Source organism: Muntiacus reevesi, chromosome 1 (assembly GCF_963930625.1).
Source record: "Muntiacus reevesi chromosome 1, mMunRee1.1, whole genome shotgun sequence".
NCBI lineage: Eukaryota > Metazoa > Chordata > Mammalia > Artiodactyla > Cervidae > Muntiacus > Muntiacus reevesi.
In genome coordinates this window covers 250,114,327-250,132,971 of record NC_089249.1, presented here as the reverse complement: position 1 = coordinate 250,132,971, position 18,645 = coordinate 250,114,327, and the positions used below count along the sequence as shown (strand labels likewise).

The following is an 18,645-nucleotide window of genomic DNA, read 5'->3' as shown; positions in this document are numbered from 1 at the left end:
AAATGAGTTACACCTTGAATATCAGACTTGAACAACTAATGATTGCTGTCTTGAGAACTAGACTAAGGATTCCATAGTTGACTCTGGGACCAACTGGTCAATTCTCCAAGCTATCAAAGGCTTCAGAAGAAACTTCACCTCAAAAAAGGTCTCTGGTGTTTTTGTTTTTGTTTTTATTAGCACTTCTTTTTACTTGTAGTTGCATTTTTACAACATTTTTAAATTTCTGAGTTTTTGTTAATTTGTTTTTTAATTGAGGTATGTTTGGTATAACATTGTATTACTTTTCAGTGTACAATGTCATGGTTTGCTATTTGTACTTATTGCAAAAATGATCACCATAGCAAGTCCAGTTAATATCCATCACCCTACAAAGTTACATTTTTGTGATGGCTCATTTTTATATGTAGAAACTGAAACCCAGAAATGTCAGTGACTTGCTCAGGGTCATATTAGCAGTTAGTGGTAGAGATGGGATAACTTAAATGTATCCTAGATTTCTCTCTCTGAGCTGCACATTTTAATCACAGATTACATGTGAAGCTGTTTTAAAATATCTTTCCTCAGTTCTATAGTTGGCAGAATAAGCCACAGAGTCCAATATGGAGAAAAGAAACCAGGACAAGAAGCTGGCTAGTTAAGCCTGGCTTAACTTCTGAAAAGTTTTGCAACTTTGAGAGAATTTCTCTGTGCCTTGAATTTGTTATCCATGAGATGAGGAAGTCCTTGCCTCATCTTTCTAGTTTTATTCTGGTATTGTAGATGGCAATGAGATAACAGAAAAGAAACCCGTTTGACAAAACATAAGTGACAGATAAGTTGAGGGCATTTTTATTAAATTGCTATAGGATAATAATAAAACTTTTCTCATAGGCTATTGAATTTGGAAATGTAAATATATATATATATATATGTACACACACATATGAAATATATGCACTTACCATTGTCCTAGGCAGTTTTATTTACAATGATTAAAAATTACTATTTGAATTTTATTAATGAGGCCTTTTTGACTTTCTGCTCGCTTTAATATATCCAGTTTGTGCAAAGCATGCATAGAAGCATGGAGAAGAGAAAGAGTGAAAAAGGAAGGGAGAAAGAGAGACAGACAGAGAAAGAGGGAGAAAGAGATCAATACAGCCAGCCCAAATCTTGTCAAGGATATCTTCTTGTTCTGGGCTGCCAGGAACAGCAAGGCCCCTAGTTTTTTCATTCATATCTAGAAGGGGAGCTGGGGATGTTTTAAAATATGAAGTTTCCAACAAACCTTTCATTTTTTTTTTTTACAATAGCTCAGTTGACTTAGACCTCCCATCCCTGTAGCAGTGCCTTGCAATGGGAGGGAAAATACCAAGACTGGTTTGGCAGTCAGGCCCACATCTCAAACAGGAAAACAGTCTCTACTCTCTGTTAAAAGGGTAGGGTAGCTTCAACTACAACATCCACCGCGAGGGGTTAATGAGAAAATATAAAGAATTCGCTTTACCTGCCTACACAATTCAGTGAATTGACGTCTCCTCTCCCACTTGTGGAATTTTAAAGTTATAAATACCATAGCAGTGGTGACCTTTTGTTACATACCCAATTGTGTGCCGGTTGTGATGGTCAACTCCTTAAATATCTTACCACAGTCTTTAAACAAACCACAGGGTGTAACTTCATTTCAAAGATGAGTTGATGGCTACATTTTAAAGATGAGGGCATTGAGGCTCAGCTGAGCTGTGGAGATTGCCCTAGGTCACACAGCTAATTAATAGAGAAGCTGGAATTGAAAGCTGATTCAAAAACCCTTGTCTTCAAGATTTAATTATGTAGATGTTCTTATCTACACTGCAATTTAAAATGCTGTGTACAAAGATGATCTTCAAAATGTACTTTCATATTCTCACTATCATTATAATGAAACTCTCTTTGTAGATGCATTTAACTTGGAGAAAAAGAGACTTATTTCCCATAAATTGATGAAGCTGTAAATAAATCTGAAAACTTAGTTGTGCTGATGGGTGCACGATCTCCCTTCCCCACCTTTGACTGATCCTGTTGGCAAATAACAAAATGGAATGTTTGAGTTACCTCTTGCCTCTGCCCGCTATAAGGACAAGGAACCAAACAAGGTCTCCACACTAAGCATTGGGGAGAAATATTATTTGCACTTTCTTTTCTCAGACCTGTGAATAGTGAGGTCTCAACTTGATAGATACTTTGCTGGGAGACTGAAACTAGAAGATTCCGTCAACAGGCTGTTGCAAAGAGAAGCACAACTGTACCAATGCATTCATGTGTGCCGTAAAGAGTGATGACGCGAATGCTGCATGTCACCCTCTCTCACCACTTCCAGGGCTGTTTAAGTTGGGAACTGGCTTGACGCTGCTGGTTTAGTGTCGCAGGGGCTTCTCCTGGTCAGGATAAAGCAGAAGTTCAGTTCCTTCCCCTGCTTACTTTTATTATAATTAAAGGTACTATCCCTTGAGTTTTTCAAATAGGGCATTGTTTTAGGTGCTTTTATCTCATTTCGTCCTCATGTGTGTGCATGCATGCTACGTCGCTCGAGTGATGTCTTACTCTTTGCAACCCTGTGGATTCTCTCCTCTGTCCGTGGGATTCTCCAGGCAAGAACACTGGAGTGGGTTGCCATTTCCTTCTCCAAGGAATCTTCCCAACCCAGGGATCAAATCTGCATCTCTCTGTCTCCTGCATTGGCAAGCAGATTCTTTACCAATAGCGCCACCTGGGAAACCATCCATCCTTCAGTTCAGTCGCTAAGTCGTGTCCGACTCTTTGCGACCCCATGAATCGCAGCACGCCAGGCCTCCCTGTCCACCACCAACTCCCGGAGTTTACTCAAACCCATGTCCATCGAGTTGGTGATGCCATCCAGTCATCTCATCCTCTGTTGTCCCCTTCTCCTCCTGCCCGCAATCCCTCCCAGCATCAGTCTTTTCCAATGAGTCAACCCTTCGCAATCCTTACAACCTCCCAATAAGGAAGATAATGTTATCCCCTTTTTTTTCTTGTTGTTCTAATTTTTTTTTATGCTGCAAAAAGCTTTATTGTTTCCATTTGTTGTTCTAATTTTTTAAAAAGCTTTTTGTTTTGCATTGAAGTGAAGTGAAGTGAAAGTCGCTCTGTTGTGTCTGACTCTTTGCAACCCCATGGACTATACAGTCCATGGAATTCTCCAGGTCAGAATACTGGAGTGGGTAGCCATTCCTTTCTCCAGGGGATCTTCCCAGCCCAAGGATTAAACCCAGGTCTCCCACATTGCAGGAGGATTCTTTACCAGCTGAGCCACGCAGAAAGCCCAAGAATATTTGAGTGGGTTAGCCTATCCTATCTCCACTGATCTTCCCAACCCAGGAACCGAACCAGAGTCTCCTGCATTGCAGGTGAATTCTTTACCAACTATCAGGGAAGCCCATTTTGTACTAGGGTATAGCCAATTAGCAATTTTGTGACCTTGCCTTTAACCCAGTCTGCTTTTAACCCAAGCAGCCTGGTTTCAGAGTCCCTGTCACCTCAGCCCAAATAAAAGTGAATGCTTACAGGTGTGCCCTGAGAGTTCCTCTGTGTGTGTGTGTGTGTGTGTGTGTGTGTGTGCGCGCGTGTGTATGCGTGCACTCAGTTGTGTCCAAGTCTTTGTGACCGCATGGACTGTGGCCCAGCAGGCTCCTCTGTGGAGAATTCCTACAGTCTGGAATTAAAGAGTTTGGGTATTTGTAGCAGTTTATTTTCGTGGCTCCACCTACAATGCAGCCACACAAAGTGAGGAGGGACAGTCCAGAGAGAAAAGAGATAAGATAAAGAAAGATAAGAAAAGATAAGACCCGGCAGATAACTGGGTACCCACGGATGGAGCGTTTTGTGGACCTAGAGGCCTCTGTCCGCTTTCCCGCGTCCTTTCCTCGGGCCTGGGCGGCGGCGGCCCCTCTGACCCCACCCTCCCGGAGGCGCGGGCGGCTTCCTTCCTCCGCCTCCTCTCTGTCCTCAGGCCGCCCTCTCTGGCCCGCCATGCCACAGGCCTCTTCTCTCACTGCTCCTTCACCTCCGCAGCGCGTGTCCATGTTTCCTGAATGGCTCAAAACAGAGGGAATTTCACTCTTTCGGGGGGACATATCATGGGTCCCAGTGTACCATCTGTCTCAAGTGGATTAACTCACACTTGGTTCAAATCCCAGTCCCTTATTACCTGTTGGGATTCTTTCAGGAGCGACTGACAGTAACCTGAGCTTGCACACCTCTGAAGGGAGCATTCGTCAGAGCACCCACCTCAGATGACGGGGGGAGCAGAAGGTGCCCTCACCCGTGTAGGGTGCTCGGAGAGCGCTGTGTCTGTGCCTGCTTGCTCAGACACATCTGATTCTCTGTGGCCCCATGGACCATAGACCTCCAGGCGCCTTGTCCATGGGATTCACCGAGCAGGAATACTGGAGTGGGTTACCATGCCTGCTTCCCAGGGATCTTCCCGCCACAGGGATTGAATCTGTGTCTCCTGCATCTCCTGCATTGGCAGGTGGATTCTTTATCACTGCACCATCAGGAAAGCCCTGAAGATACACTCAATCCTGCCTAATGGGGTTATCTGCTAATTCAACAGATACTTCCTGAATCCCTACCAGACATGTTCCTGGCTTCACAGAGACCACATCTTAAAAGGATGCACCTTAAACAAGTATCTAGAGAAATAATGTATAATTATAAATGTAAAATTTAGGACACAATCATCATTTACTGTTAAATGACATTAAAGAATTTTGGACTTACTTAAAAAAATAAATAAATAAAAATAAATGTAAATAAGGACAGTGAGGAAAGTGTCTATGTTGCTGTGAGACCATATGTCAGAGGACCTGACAGACTGAGGTTTGATCAAAGAAGACTCCCTGATGGAAGGAACATTTGAACTGAGGTCTGCAAGATACATAAGTGTGAGGAAGGATGAATAGGAATTCCCAATGAGGAGGAGAAAGGGGCGACAAAGGATGAGATGGTTGGATGGCATCACCTACTCAGTGGACATGAGTTTGAGCAGGCTCCAGGAGGTGGTGAAGGACAGGGAAGCCTGGCGTGCTGCAGCCCATGAGGTTGCAAAGAGTCGGACGCAGCTTAGCAACTGAACAACAGCGACAACTCCTTTTGAAGCAAATATTAGAAATCCTTTGGTCCTGTTCAAACAGCTATATAGTATTCGGTATCATAATGTTCTAGTGAGAAATCGGTGCTTATAAATACTTTTGTTTTAAGTAGATATTTGCCTTTTCCTTATTCATTGAAAGGCATTTGTTCTGTAATCTATAATGATAACTCTTAGCATCATTTATTTCGCCTTTGTTATATGTAGTGGATGCTTGCTTATAAGTATTTACTTTATGTCATCATCATTGTATTAGTTATTTAAATTACTATTGAGTTACTTTTCACCAGTGCATTGTTTTTTTTTTTCTAGTGCATTCTTTTAAAATGCATCTACTAAATCCATTGCTGGTTATGAGTAAACATGTGTCTAAACTCCCCTTCACAGGATTTAGTAATCAGTGTGAATCCGTGCACCCTCGCCATCAGCCTGTCTTTATTCAAGAGATCCATTTCAGCACCACCCCCTTGCCCCCTGCCATTCAATAGCCGAAAGTAATTCTAAATCCGCGGAAGCAAAGGTCACTGGCTGTGTTCCCGCATCTCTGTAGAGTTGTACACACTGCTTCTTTCTGTTGCCCTTTTGTTATAGTCACGGGAATCCAGCCCATATGGTCTGCATTAGGTCAGCTTTCTCTTCTTAGCCAAATTAAATAACAAACAATAAGAGGCAGTGGGTAAGACACTGTGGAAGGGGTGTCTCTGATATATGTGAGTGGAACTGATTATACCACGGATGGGGTTTTGAAGTGTGTAGTATGATTCTCTTTTTGAGTCAATAGCTTCCAGGGGAAAGGAGCTTTCAGGCTTTTAGATGCATTAAAACTTTGGCTCCTTGTTTAAAGAGGACAGAAACCAAACCCTGACTTCTTTGCTTTTTAGCTGAAAGCTAGAAGCAGATTATAATTCCTCTCTGACAGAATGGAGACAATGGGAGATTTTGTATGTTCAAACCTATCCTCATTAGCTAATGGGACAAGCTTGGCATCAGTTTCAAAACCTAGGGCCAAGAGGAAGGCATGAGTCTCCCAATGACCTGGGATGATTTGGATTACAACCTTTAAGTCAGTCATGGTGGCTCAGATGGTGAAAAATCTGCCTGCAATGCAGGAGACCCAGGTTCAATCCTTTTGGAAGAGTCCCTGAGAAGGGCATGGCAACCCACTCCAATATCCTTGCTTAGGAAATGCTGTGGACAGAGGAGCCTGGGGGGCTACAGTTCATGGAGCCACAGAGAGTCAAACTGAGTAACACTTTCACAACCTGCCCTTAAGTCTTGAAACTTGACCTGATCATCTACTACATTTATTACTCACTGTCCTGAGTTTTAGAATATTATGAAGAGGAGGGGTGTGTGTCTGGAAAATACACCCCTTTTTCCTCTCAGTGATGTGTGTGTGTAAAGCCTCAGGGGAAAATTTTCCTCCTCTTCTGCTAAAGTTTACCCCTAATTCCCCTCCCTCTATGCCTGTGCCTTATAAACACTTGACTGTGATGTTTCCAGCCTTGTGGAAAGAAACCAAATGTCCTCTGTGGTATTACTTTAAAATGTATTGGAAATTGTGAATTACCAGTTACGTGGTATGTATAAAAATCTCTAACAAGTCATCATACATAATGCTTTGAGTTGTATGAACCAGCTAATGAAAAGATTAGATCAATCGTCTTTCTCCAGCTTGGGACTTGAGTCAATAATTCAGATGAAAATTGAACTAGAATGAGCCTTTGCCTCTCAGGATATAAGCTCCGGGGTGTTAAAACTTCTTCAAGTTATCAGAATTAAGTATGCAGATTCTCACGTCTACCTTCGAAATGTGTGAAAAGAGGACTTTGAACTTAAAGTGAGTTCATTGTCAAACCTGGCCCCATTCCACAGAGCCTGAGGATCTGTGACAATTTAAAGTGAGACCCTCCTTTGGAAGAAAGGAAGGTCCATTAAAAGGATAGATTGTTAATATAGTTTCCTTCACTTTTTCCTCCTTCTGGGGATTTCTATATGACCCCAATCTTTTGATTTTTTTTCCATACAATTACAATGACTCCTGGCTTTCAACTTTATTTAAAAGTAGAAGCTTATACTTGGTTAAGTTAAGAAGTAGAACCCAGAAAGAATTCTACCAACCTTCTAAAAAAGTATTCAGTTCATCATATATTTTATTATGTTTTATTATTATTAAATGTAGCAATTCAAATGTACTGTCAGGAATCCCAGATGATCCAGTGGTTAAGACTTGGGGCTTTCACTGCCATGGGCCTAGATTCAGTCCTTAGTTGGAGAACTAAAATCCTGCAAGCCTCGTGGCACAACAAATAATAGCAATAATAATAAAGTGGCCTCCCCAGCAGATGCTTTAAAAACAAACAAACAAACAAAAAAACAGACAAATGCACTCTCATTTCCCCCAAATTTAGCATTCATCCTCCTGTCTCCATTATTTTAAAAAATCTGTGAATTACATATCATTCTTGATGTTGATGTTCAGTCGCTCAGTTGTGTCTGACTCTTTGCCACCCCATGGACTGCAGGACTCCAGGCTTCCCTTGTCCTTCACTGTCTCCCGGAGTTTGTGGAAACTCATATCCATTGAGTCCGTGATGCCATCCAACCTGTCGCCCCCTTGTCCTCCTGCCCATAATTCTTTTCCAGTGAATTCAACACAGATTAACACATAACTGGAAAGTAATGATTTTTCAAGAGAAATTAATTTGATTCTGTGAGGATAAAAAGAATGGAAGAGATTAAACTACAGAAATTAAGAAGGCTACTTTAGTTCCTGCACAAAGAAATACTGCAGAATTTGCCACAACAAGACCTCACATGGTTAGGAAAGGAACACTAGCCCGATATCAAGAGCACAGTTTACAAGGGTGCTCTGACTCAGACTTTTTTCTAGGTGAATTTTCCTTATTAGTCCTATTTTATGCCACATGTTTTTTGTTTTTGTTTTTAAAGCAATTGGTAATTATAGATTAAATGGAACTGAAAGGCAATTTTTTAATACATTAAATCTGTAAGGAATTTAATGCAGCAGCTTGTGGACTGAACCCTTAGATGTGATTTGACCCCTGAAATAATCTTTAAAATTTTGAAATTAAATGTCCTTCAGGCAAGCCTGTGTTTTTATAGTCTAGTTAACTATACTAGGGCCAACTTCTTCCCATTCTCCATTACAACTACTTCATGCTTTGATATGACTTCCCTAGCGGATTTGAATGTGTGATCCTGGGCTTAGTCTAACCCTCTCAGTAATTCAATTCAGCAAGTTTTATTTTAAGTACTTGTTTTGTATCGACTGTAGTGGTCAGCATTAGGGACACATAAGCAGCATGCCCATGCTTGCCATCATGGGGGAAACAAGGGTTCAGGGAGATTGTAGCAAGAGGATTGACCCAGGTGGAAGAAATTAGCAAGGACATCCCTAAATCCACCTAGATTTTCTGGAAGAGCACAGAGGCCTAGGGTAAGCCAGGATTAGAACCAGCTTGTTCTAACTCTGCTGGGAGGGTTGAAAGGGGCAGGGACCCACATAAGGGGATTAGAAAGAGGGGGAGCCTTAGTCCGCTGGACAGCCCAGGCTTGTTGAGTGTCTTTTTACAGCTGACCTTGTATTAGTCATAACTTTTTATAGAAGTCATAACCTTTTATAAAAGGTTTCTCTTCTGGGGTCCTTTGGAGAGAAGAGTCTTACTCTTCTCTTTCTGCTCCCAAGGTCTAGCTCTACTTCTAAAAGCTTCACTATCACCTGAAGCAACCACTCAAAACCTTACCATGCTCACTTGGTTTATCCACTTGCCCAGATGGATTATTTTGATTTGTGACTGAGGCAGAATCTTTCCACCTTATGACAACTATAAAAAGTCAACCAAGTGACTGATCCATAAAGAAGAAATGTGTTAATGTGATTCCTTAACAAAGTATCAGTCTGCTAAGTAATCCTCAAGATGGGTGCTCCCATGATCTACCCATGAGAATTTAAATACTGAAACTCAAAACAACAGCTAAGTTGCTCATATCTTAGTGCCACCAGCGATCACTTTATAAGTATTTTACCATGTAGTGAAAATATTTAGTAGGAAAAGCAAGGTTTGAGTCTACAAACATAAATTTGAATGGTTGTTTTACCACTTAACTACCCACGAACTTCAGAATTTTGGTGGGAAAGGTTTACAAAATGCTCCTAATACAAACTTCTCATGGTATGGTTGTGAGATTTCAAATACAGTAGCATCTTCAAAGGAAAAAAGACAATAAAAAGAATCTCAGCCCTTTTATTTTTCTACTAGCTTTCATTAAAAATGATCATCCTTCACATACAGACTGCTATATTTAAAATGGGTAACCTAAAATGGATAACCAGCAGAGACTTATGGTATAACACGTTGAACTCTGCTCAGTGTTATGTGACAGCCTGGATGGAAGGGGCAGTTTGGAGAGACTAGATATATGTATATGTATGACTGAGTCCCTTCGCATTCACTTGAAACGATCAAAATGTTGTTATTCATCTATACCCCAATACAAAATAAAAAGTTCAAAAAAAATCTTTTTAAAGATCATCCTTCTGAAACTACCTGGTATTTCAGCAGTGTTCTCGTATTATTTATATTCCAGTTCTAAGCTCCGTATCTGGTTACTGTTTCTCTTTTTGCTTCAATAGAGGAATTTGAAAAGTCAAAGATATTGGCCTTCGCTTGCCCTCTTGGAATCTCCATTTCATATTCTAGTTGGGTAAATTTGCTTTCACCTCTTAGAAGGCTGAGTGCAGGTTAGGTAGTTTCAGAGCATTTTTCCTTTGGAAAGAGTGCTTTGGACATTCCCAGGTGGCTTAACAGTTCATTACTTTAGCATTTAAAGTTACTCAGTCACAGTGTCAATTCATGGAAGATAAAACAAGGTTTCCTACCCACACACTAGTCAAAGTAATTGAAAATACCAGAGTTAGGATTTCTTGGATTTTTTTTCCCAATTTCTCACTCTTCTTTGAGTGATATGAATGCTGAACTAGGATCTAAAATACCCCCATTGTACTTCTCAAGATAAACATGTGATCCATTGGATCACTGAGGGTTGCAGTTTGCATGTCTATATAAGACATGCATCGTATAAATATAAGGGCATCTCTCCAGAAGATACAGCTATCACTGACAAAAGGTCCAGGAAAGGAAGCAGCAAACCTGAAACCAGTCCTGAAACTAGCTTATTTTATAAAAATTAAGGTCTTCTCTTCATTGTTTAATGCAATATCTTTTAAGCAAAATGGAACTATTAACTAAATGTGTTTCTTTTCTTTTTGGAAAAAGATGTTGGAATGGGGAATGGGAAGAAGGAAAAGAAAACCTCCTAATCCAAGTGTTTACCATGAATTTGCCATTGTTAGAACCATCCGTGCATCGGTCAGTCTGAAACAGAAGTGCATCTCTCTCTAACTAGTAGAACAGCTGAATGATCAATGTGAAAACGGCCCTCGTTCACGGGGGGTCATTCATAGGAGAGTCCAGAATGCTGGTGCAAATAAATTAGTCTGTTTCCCAAAATCTCAGCATTTCATTCTTGATGGAGAAGTACCATAATTCCAAGTAAAGCATAATTTCAAGAGCAGATTGATGAATGGGGAACAGAAGAGGTTTTGTTTGCTTTTTTTTTTTTATTGGTGTTCGAGTACTTTATAGGGCCTCTCCCAAACCCCTTGTGTCAGGAATGGACACTTGTGAGTTAAAAGTTGACTCTAGAAAGCAAGTAGTATAGACCCTTGGATGAAAGCAAGACCCGCAGCTAGCTTCTTGCAAATGTAGTTTATCTATATAAAATGTCGATTTATTCATCAGTCTCTCTCTCTCTCCCCTCTGTTTTCCTTCATATATTTTTGATCTCCTTTTCTCCGTTGTTTTAATTACCATCAGCAGTATTCTCATGGCTGTTTAAATCGGTAAAAATTACAAGACAAAACAGATAACCAGTATTTTGTTATGTTTTCCAGGGCAATAGAGATTGTTCCATGGCCTTTCTGATAAGTTAAAGAGGAACTATCTTTTGTTTATGTTCTAACTAAAAAAAGGGATGATTTAGTGATTTCTCTCATGTCTCCACTGCTCAAGAGAAAGGCAATTAGGACGATCATTTGGGCAAGGCTGGAGAAGATGGGGAGAAGATTCGTTTTTAAAAAAGATTAGCTAAATTCATGTGACAGTTGCTATTCCTTCCATTTTATAAAATCTCATTACCTAAGTACAACCTGATACAGATTCTAAGACTGAACTTATAATTGAAGAAAAGTGTCAAGATTAGCAACTGTATAGTTTTGTCAGTAGGAACGGGAACATTGGAACAAACAGATTAAATGTTAAATGTACTACTTTAACTGCAACTGTAGACAAATCACTAACTAGCCCTAATTCTCAATCTCCTTACTTTTAAAATGAGACTATTAATAATAACTCCCTGTTACATTATTGTCAAGATCATTATAATGCAGCCAGCCTACTCTTGGATATATATCCATAAGTTCAAAAAGATAGATGCCACCCCAGTGTTCATAGCAGCATTATTTTCAAGAGCCAATATATGGAAACAGCCTTAGTATTATCAACAGATGGATGGATAAAGAAGATGTGGTATATATACAATTGAATACTACTCAGCCATAAAAGAAAGAATGAAATTTTGCCATTTGCAGCAATGTGTATGGACTTGGAGGACATTATGCCAAGTGATATGTCAGACAGAGAAACACAAATACTGTATATCACTTATACGTGAAATCTTAAAAATAGAACTAACTGGCGAATATAACAAAAAAGTAGCAGACTCACAGGTACAAGGAATAAACAAGTGGTTACCAGTGGGAAGGGGGGAGGAGGGGTGATATAGGGGCGGGGAGTGGAAGGTACAAAGTACTAGATATGAGACAGGCCCAAGAATGTACTATACAACACAGGGAGTATAGCTAATGTATTGGGATAACTGTAAATGGAAAGTAACCTTTCAAAATCATATAAAAAATTAAAATTTTTTTAAAGCTGACACATTCGGTTCAGTTCAGTTCAGTCGCTCCGTCGTGTCAGACTCTGCAACCCCATGAACCCCAGCACACCAGGCTCCCTGTCCATCACCAACTCCCGGAGTCTACCCAAACTCATGTCCAATGAGTCGGTGATGCCATCCAACCATCTCATCCTCTGTCGTCCCCTTCTCCTCCTGCCCTCAATCTTTCCCAGCATCAGGGTCTTTTCAAATGAGTCAGCTCTTCGCATGAGGTGGCCAAAGTATTGGAGTTTCAGCTTCAGTATCAGTCCTTCCAGTGAACACCCAGGACTGATCTCCTTTAGGTTGGATCTCCTTGCAGTCCAAGGGACTATGAGATGAGTGCAATTGTGCAGTAGTTTGAACATTCTTTGGGATTGCCTTTCTTTGGGATTGGAATGAAAACTGACCTTTTCCAGTCCGGTGGCCACTATGGAGTTTTCAAAATTTGCTGACATATTGCGTGCAGCACTTTCACAGCATCATCTTTCAGGATTTGAAATGGCCCAACTGGAATTCCATCACCTCCACTAACTTTGTTCATAGTGATGCTTCCTAAGGCTCACTTGACTTCACATTCCAGGATGTCTGGATCTTGTTGAGTGATCACACCATCATGATTTCTGGGTCGTGAAGATCTTTTTTATACAGTGTTTCTGTGTATCCTTGCCACTTCCTCTTAATATCTTCTGCTTCTGTTAGGTACATACCATTTCTGTCCTTTATTGAGCCTGTCTTTGCATGAAATGTTCCCTTGTTATCTCTCATTTTCTTGAAGAGATATCTAGTCTTTCCCATTCTATTGTTTTCCTCTATTTCTTTGCATTGATTGCTGAGGAAGGCTTTCTTATCTCTCCTTGCTATTCTTTGGAACTTTGCAATCAAATGGGTATATCTTTCCTTTTCTCCTTTGCCTTTCACTTCTCTTCTTTTCACAGCTATTTGTAAGGCCTCCTCAGACAGCCATTTTGCTTTTTTGCATTTCTTTTTCTTGGGGATGGTCTTGAAAGCTGTGTGAAGTTGTGTCACACAATGCCTGTCCGTAGTGAATAATGAACAGAAGTGTCATGTGTTCTCTCAGTGGTAAGGACCATGGTTAGAACTTCAGCTTTTTCATTGTTTCCCAAGGTGTCTGCTGCCACTTTATTTGGTCATGTCCTTCTGCTGCAGTCCAACACGCTAGTAGTTTTCCAAATGTGAACCCCAGACCAGCATCACCTCATCACCTGGGAGCTTTTTAGAAATGCAAATTATTGAGCCTCATCCCATCCTTACTAACTGAGGAATTCTGGGAGGGGGTGCCAAGAGATGTGTGTTTTAACAAGACTTCCCAGGGAATTCTGAGGTGCATTAAAGTTTGGGAGCCACTAAAATAGCCTATACCAACCCACCAAACCATCACCTGAGTCAGACTTCCCTGATTGATTTGGGAGATGCTGGAGGCAGCATGGAATTTTATTGCATTGAGATAATCATCAACAGACAAGAATTATTACACTATTACTTACAAGTAGTAAGATTTTAATTAACTCGCTTCATTTTCCTGAACTTCAGTTTCCTGCCCTGTGAAATGGAAATACAGCATATTCTGCAATGCAGTAAGGAGGTCTCTCAAAAAAACAAACCAAAAAAAAAAAAAAGAAAAAACATAAAAAACCTCAATCAGCAGTCACCTTCCAAAAATAAGTATTTTAAAAAGAAAAAATGAAAGATAATAGTTGTACAATTTCACATGCATAATTTAAAAGTTATTTTTCTTTTATTTAAACAATGTGCATATCAAGTCACTTCAGTCATGTCCAATTCTTTGCATCCCTATGGATTGTAGCCCACCAGGCTCTTCTGTCCATGGGATTCTCCAGCAAGGATACTGGAGTGGGTTGCCATGCCCTTCTCCAGGGGATCTTCCCGACCCAGGGATCGAACCTGCATCTCTGTCCCCTGCATTGGCAGGTGGGTTCTTTACCACTAGTGCCATCCAGAGTAAATAAACTCTATAGATTACTAATAGAACCTCAACAAAATCAATTAAAAAGCCTTTCCCCCTTTACCATTTGAGTTACATATAAAAGCCTGTTGAAACACATATAAAAAACCTTCACCTTTGACCTTTGCTGCTAACACAGTTCACATCCTTTGAAGGAAAACAGACAAGGGGGAAAAAATGTAGCCAGTTAACCAGCCAGCCACCAACCCAGCAGCCCCTAGATGCTTTTGGTCCTAGCCAGAAGGATTGAAACCCAACACTTCTGCATACTGAATATTGTATTACTGTAACAGATTTCCTTAATTTCAATTTGAGTTGTGAAACATCCTTATTACAGGTGTAACATCAGTAATATCTTTCCTGCCCTGCCTATATTATAGGGTTGTTGAGATGCATAAAGATGAATCATACCTCAGTTACAATTATTTGGGTCTTAAGCAATAGAAAACCCAACTCATGCTGTCTTATACAAAAAAGAGAGAGAGAGAGAGAGAGAGAGGTGTATTATCTTGTTTAGTATCAGCAAATCAGGCATACCAGATACAGACACTCTCAGCAGGTCATGGATTCTCTGTGTCTCCCAGTGTTGGCTTGTTTTCAAGTTAGGATCACCTCTTGCAGCTGGAGCATCTCAACAAATTCATTAGACTCAGGGCCACATACTTCTGAATACAAACCCAGTGGAAATGTTTGAGAGTCTTTAGTATGCCCACCTGAAGGCTCATGACATGCCATTGGTTCTGAAATGGGCGTGTGTCTGAAACAATCACTTTGTCAGGATTGCTCTGCTTGACTCCAGCCACATCAGAAGCACAGTAACTGAGAGAGGGGAAGTGGTGGTTCCTTAAATAGAATCATTGGTGGTGGGGCTGTTAAAGGTTCAAATCACAGATGTTTATATAATTGACAGTGTTAGTGTTAATAGGACTTTACATTAGTTCTAGTCTTTAGTGATGTATTTAAATCAAGACGCTTATCTACATCCTCATTAAGGACATTTTGCAAGCCTCCAGGTAAACTGCCCCTCCCCTGCACTGAGAAGGTCTTCTTTTATGAGTGTAGAGGGCTATAGGGGGATGGGGCTGTTTCTGTTCCTTAGCATGGCATAGTGAGAGAGACCTGATTCCAGTTCTTGTTCTGTCACCTATTCACTGAGTGAATTTGTGTTAATTTCTTAACCTCTCTTAGCCTTATTTTCTGAGCTTGAGATACATGCTGATCCCACTGGACTATTGGAAAAGTCAATATGTAAATTACTTAGCTTTAGCTATTAGATAGGGGAGCCTGGAGGGCTACTGTCCATGGGGTCACCATAAAAGAGTTGGACAGGACTTAGGGACTAAACAACAATAAGCTACTAGGTACTGCTCACTAAATTTCCTTCTCATGCATAAAAATGGGACATCTGTCAAAAAAGTGGTCCAGGGTACCGTGGGAAATGTTTCCATATCTCAGATGCCTGAGCCTGCTGCTCTAGCAAGAGACCTATATAAATAGAGGTGGAAGCCTTTGAGCAGGAAAGGGACTCAAGAGGTATAGTCCCATGCAGTTCCCATCTTCACAGTGGTGTTGTAGATTAAATCATCTTATTGATGATGCAGGAAGACATTGAGTTGTAAGTGTCATAAAATGAATTCCATTCAATTAGCATTTATTTCTCGAGTTCTCACCACAATTTTCTTTCCTTGTTTTTTCTTGTTCTTTTTGTATCATATTTATATGAAAAGATAGTTGTTAGCTTAACCTATTGTGGTAGTCATTTCATAATATATATAAATTGAACTATCATGCTGTGCACCTTAAAATTATATAGTGATATGTATCAATTAATTCTCAATAAAACTGTAACAAAATAAAATATACAAAAATTCATTAGAAAAAATATTGGCAGTAGATACATTTCAAGTATTTACCAAAGTAAATATACTGTATTATTAATAATAGCTTGTTGTGGTTAGGTTTTATTATATATGTAGCAATGGAGGCCTCTTAAAAATAAGACACACACATTTTCCCGTCTCAACAGAACAAAAAGCATTACATAATCATTTAATTTTGGAGAATCATGATCTCAGTATTCATCCTTTACTTTTAGACTTGCTAAGAAGAAATAATCCGAGAGAAAAAAGGGTCACCCTGTCAGCACAGCCCCCTTAATTCTACTTCCTGGGCCCAGAATTCAGCTCAGTACAGACAGTTCGTGTCTAACTCTTAATTCCTGTCTACTTCTCTTCCCTGGCAAGTCACCTCGCTCACCCCTTGACCACCCACACCACCCATAGTCTGTTCAACTGTTATTTTCAAGTTCCTTGTCGTCTTGAATTCTCTTGCATTTTGGCAAGTCATGTGTTTCCTGCATTTTGTTGTTAAAGTGCTCCTTTACCCTATTTATATTGACACTGAAAATTTAAGGTGACACCTTGTACCTGTGGGCGTTAAGAAGCATCAGTTAAATGAGGTTACATAAAAATGTTTCTGCTGTGTATATCAAATGCTTAATATATGTTATCTATTACTTTTAGTTCTGGTTTTATCATGAATTCATCTGTAATTAGGTTTCTATTGTGAGCACAATTTAGTAATTCATCCCCTAATACTATTTCATCCCTAGTTCAGTTTAATTTCTTAGGTATTTTTAGTCAAGACTGTAAATTATTTAAAGGGGGAGGTCATGCTTTCCATTTCTCTGCATGCTCTATGTGGAAATCATGAAAATGGTACTGCTGCTGCTGCTGCTAAGTCGCTTCAGTCGTGTCCGACTCTGTGCGACCCCATAGACGGCAGCCCACCAGGCTCCCCCGTCCCTGGGATTCTCCAGGCAAGAACACTGGAGTGGGTTGCCATTTCCTTCTCCAATGCATGCTAGCAGCAATCAATTATACCATTACATCATCACAGCCATCCTCATGGAGTGGATTATTATACCATTTAGTAGATGAAGAAACTGAAACTCAGAGTTTATAGCGGCAGAACCATAGTTCAAATTTAGAGCATGTGGACATAAAGCCAGTTCTCTTAATCATGAATATCCAAACTACATATCATAGCGCCTTGTGTAAAACTCATCAGTAAAGGCTTCCTGTTTTGAAAGTCTCATTTGTTTCTTCCCCCTTGCAGATGGACCCCCATGAGAACATCTTACTGAGCACTCTTGAGATAAAAAATGAAATGGCCACCTCCGAGGCTGTGATGGGACTTGGAGACCCAAGGAGCACAATGCTGGCCTATGACGCCTCCAGCATCCAGTATCGGAAAGCCGGGTTGCCCAGGCATAGTTTTGGTCGAAATGCCCTGGAACGGCACGTGGCACAGAAGAAAAGCCGCCTGCGGAGACGCGCCTCCCAACTGAAAATCACCATTCCCGACTTGACTGATGTGAATGCCATAGATCGGTGGTCCCGCATATTCTTCCCAGTGGTTTTCTCCTTCTTCAACATCGTCTACTGGCTTTATTATGTGAACTAAAACATAGCCTCCGTGGGAAGCAAGGACTAGATTCCTCCTCAAACCAGTTGTACAGCCTGACATAGAACTTGGAAAACATATCAATCCAGGACAAAAGTGATGCTAAAATACCTTAGTTGCTGGCCTATCCTGTGGTCCAATTCATACCATTTGGGTTGCTTCTGCTAAGTCATGAAAATGCTAAGGTCCTTGGGGTTTTCCAGTTAAAATGCAAGTGATTTGTACACATGCTGGCAAGACGGGGTCTGTGTTCCACCTTCTCTGCTTAGTACACAGCCTATATGGAGGGGAATAATTTAGATGATATTCCAGAAGGCTCAATAGAGTCATCAGTCATCTCGCCAAGATGTGGTCATATCCAGATACTCCCCATCTTTGTTCTCAAGGTTGTCATGTGATCTGCCATGCCATGCAAGCATGCTTACTGAAGATGGCCTCTGCCTGTCTTATTAAGGTGATACTGGTGCCACAGGAAGTTAATTCCCCCCGGATACTAGAAGATTCTGTGTAATTCAAACAAGATAGGGAGAGTCAAGACAGAGACTCAGGAAACCAATTTGGCCAGGCCATGTTTGCTTGAGCTTGGGAATCAACGCTGACGTCTTCCATTTTGACATTTAGAGACGGGGAGACTTCTAAACATTATCATGCCTGGTGGCCGAAAGAAATTTTTCTAAAATGCTATTTCTGAGGCAGTTAAAAATAAGAGTTAATAACCCAGAACAGAGTGGAAAATTCAGAGACAACAGTAGTAACGAAATTAAAGCACGCAAGCAGCTTGACTCTTAGCCCATTACAAGCGTGTGGTCCATACACACTGTGTTCAGTGGAGAAGGTAGAGTGAGAGAGATTTCTTTCCGTCCAAACTCACAAGCTTTTGAGAGCATGCCTGAAGAAGTTTTTATAGTGTACCTGATCAAGAGACAACCCCTAAACAGAAATGTTAGCAGAATTAGAAGCATCTTAGGTTACACTGGGAGTGATTCAAATATATGAATATAAAACACAGACAGAGCTGGCAAACAAGATGCTTTTCTCT

The 18,645-nt window shown here is 40.5% G+C and overlaps 1 protein-coding gene across 3 annotated transcripts in view; it reads left to right on the top strand.

The window, feature by feature from the left end:
* The window catches only part of GABRB2 (gamma-aminobutyric acid type A receptor subunit beta2), a 270,258-nt gene extending 252,652 nt beyond the window's left edge, over nucleotides 1-17,606 (top strand). For all 3 annotated transcript variants that reach the window (XM_065936454.1, XM_065936463.1, XM_065936446.1), the window contains one exon: nucleotides 17,259-17,606. In XM_065936454.1, coding sequence (XP_065792526.1) covers nucleotides 17,259-17,606 — 348 coding nt within the window. The remainder of the gene's footprint in view (nucleotides 1-17,258) is intronic.
* Nucleotides 17,607-18,645: the final 1,039 nt, after the last annotated feature.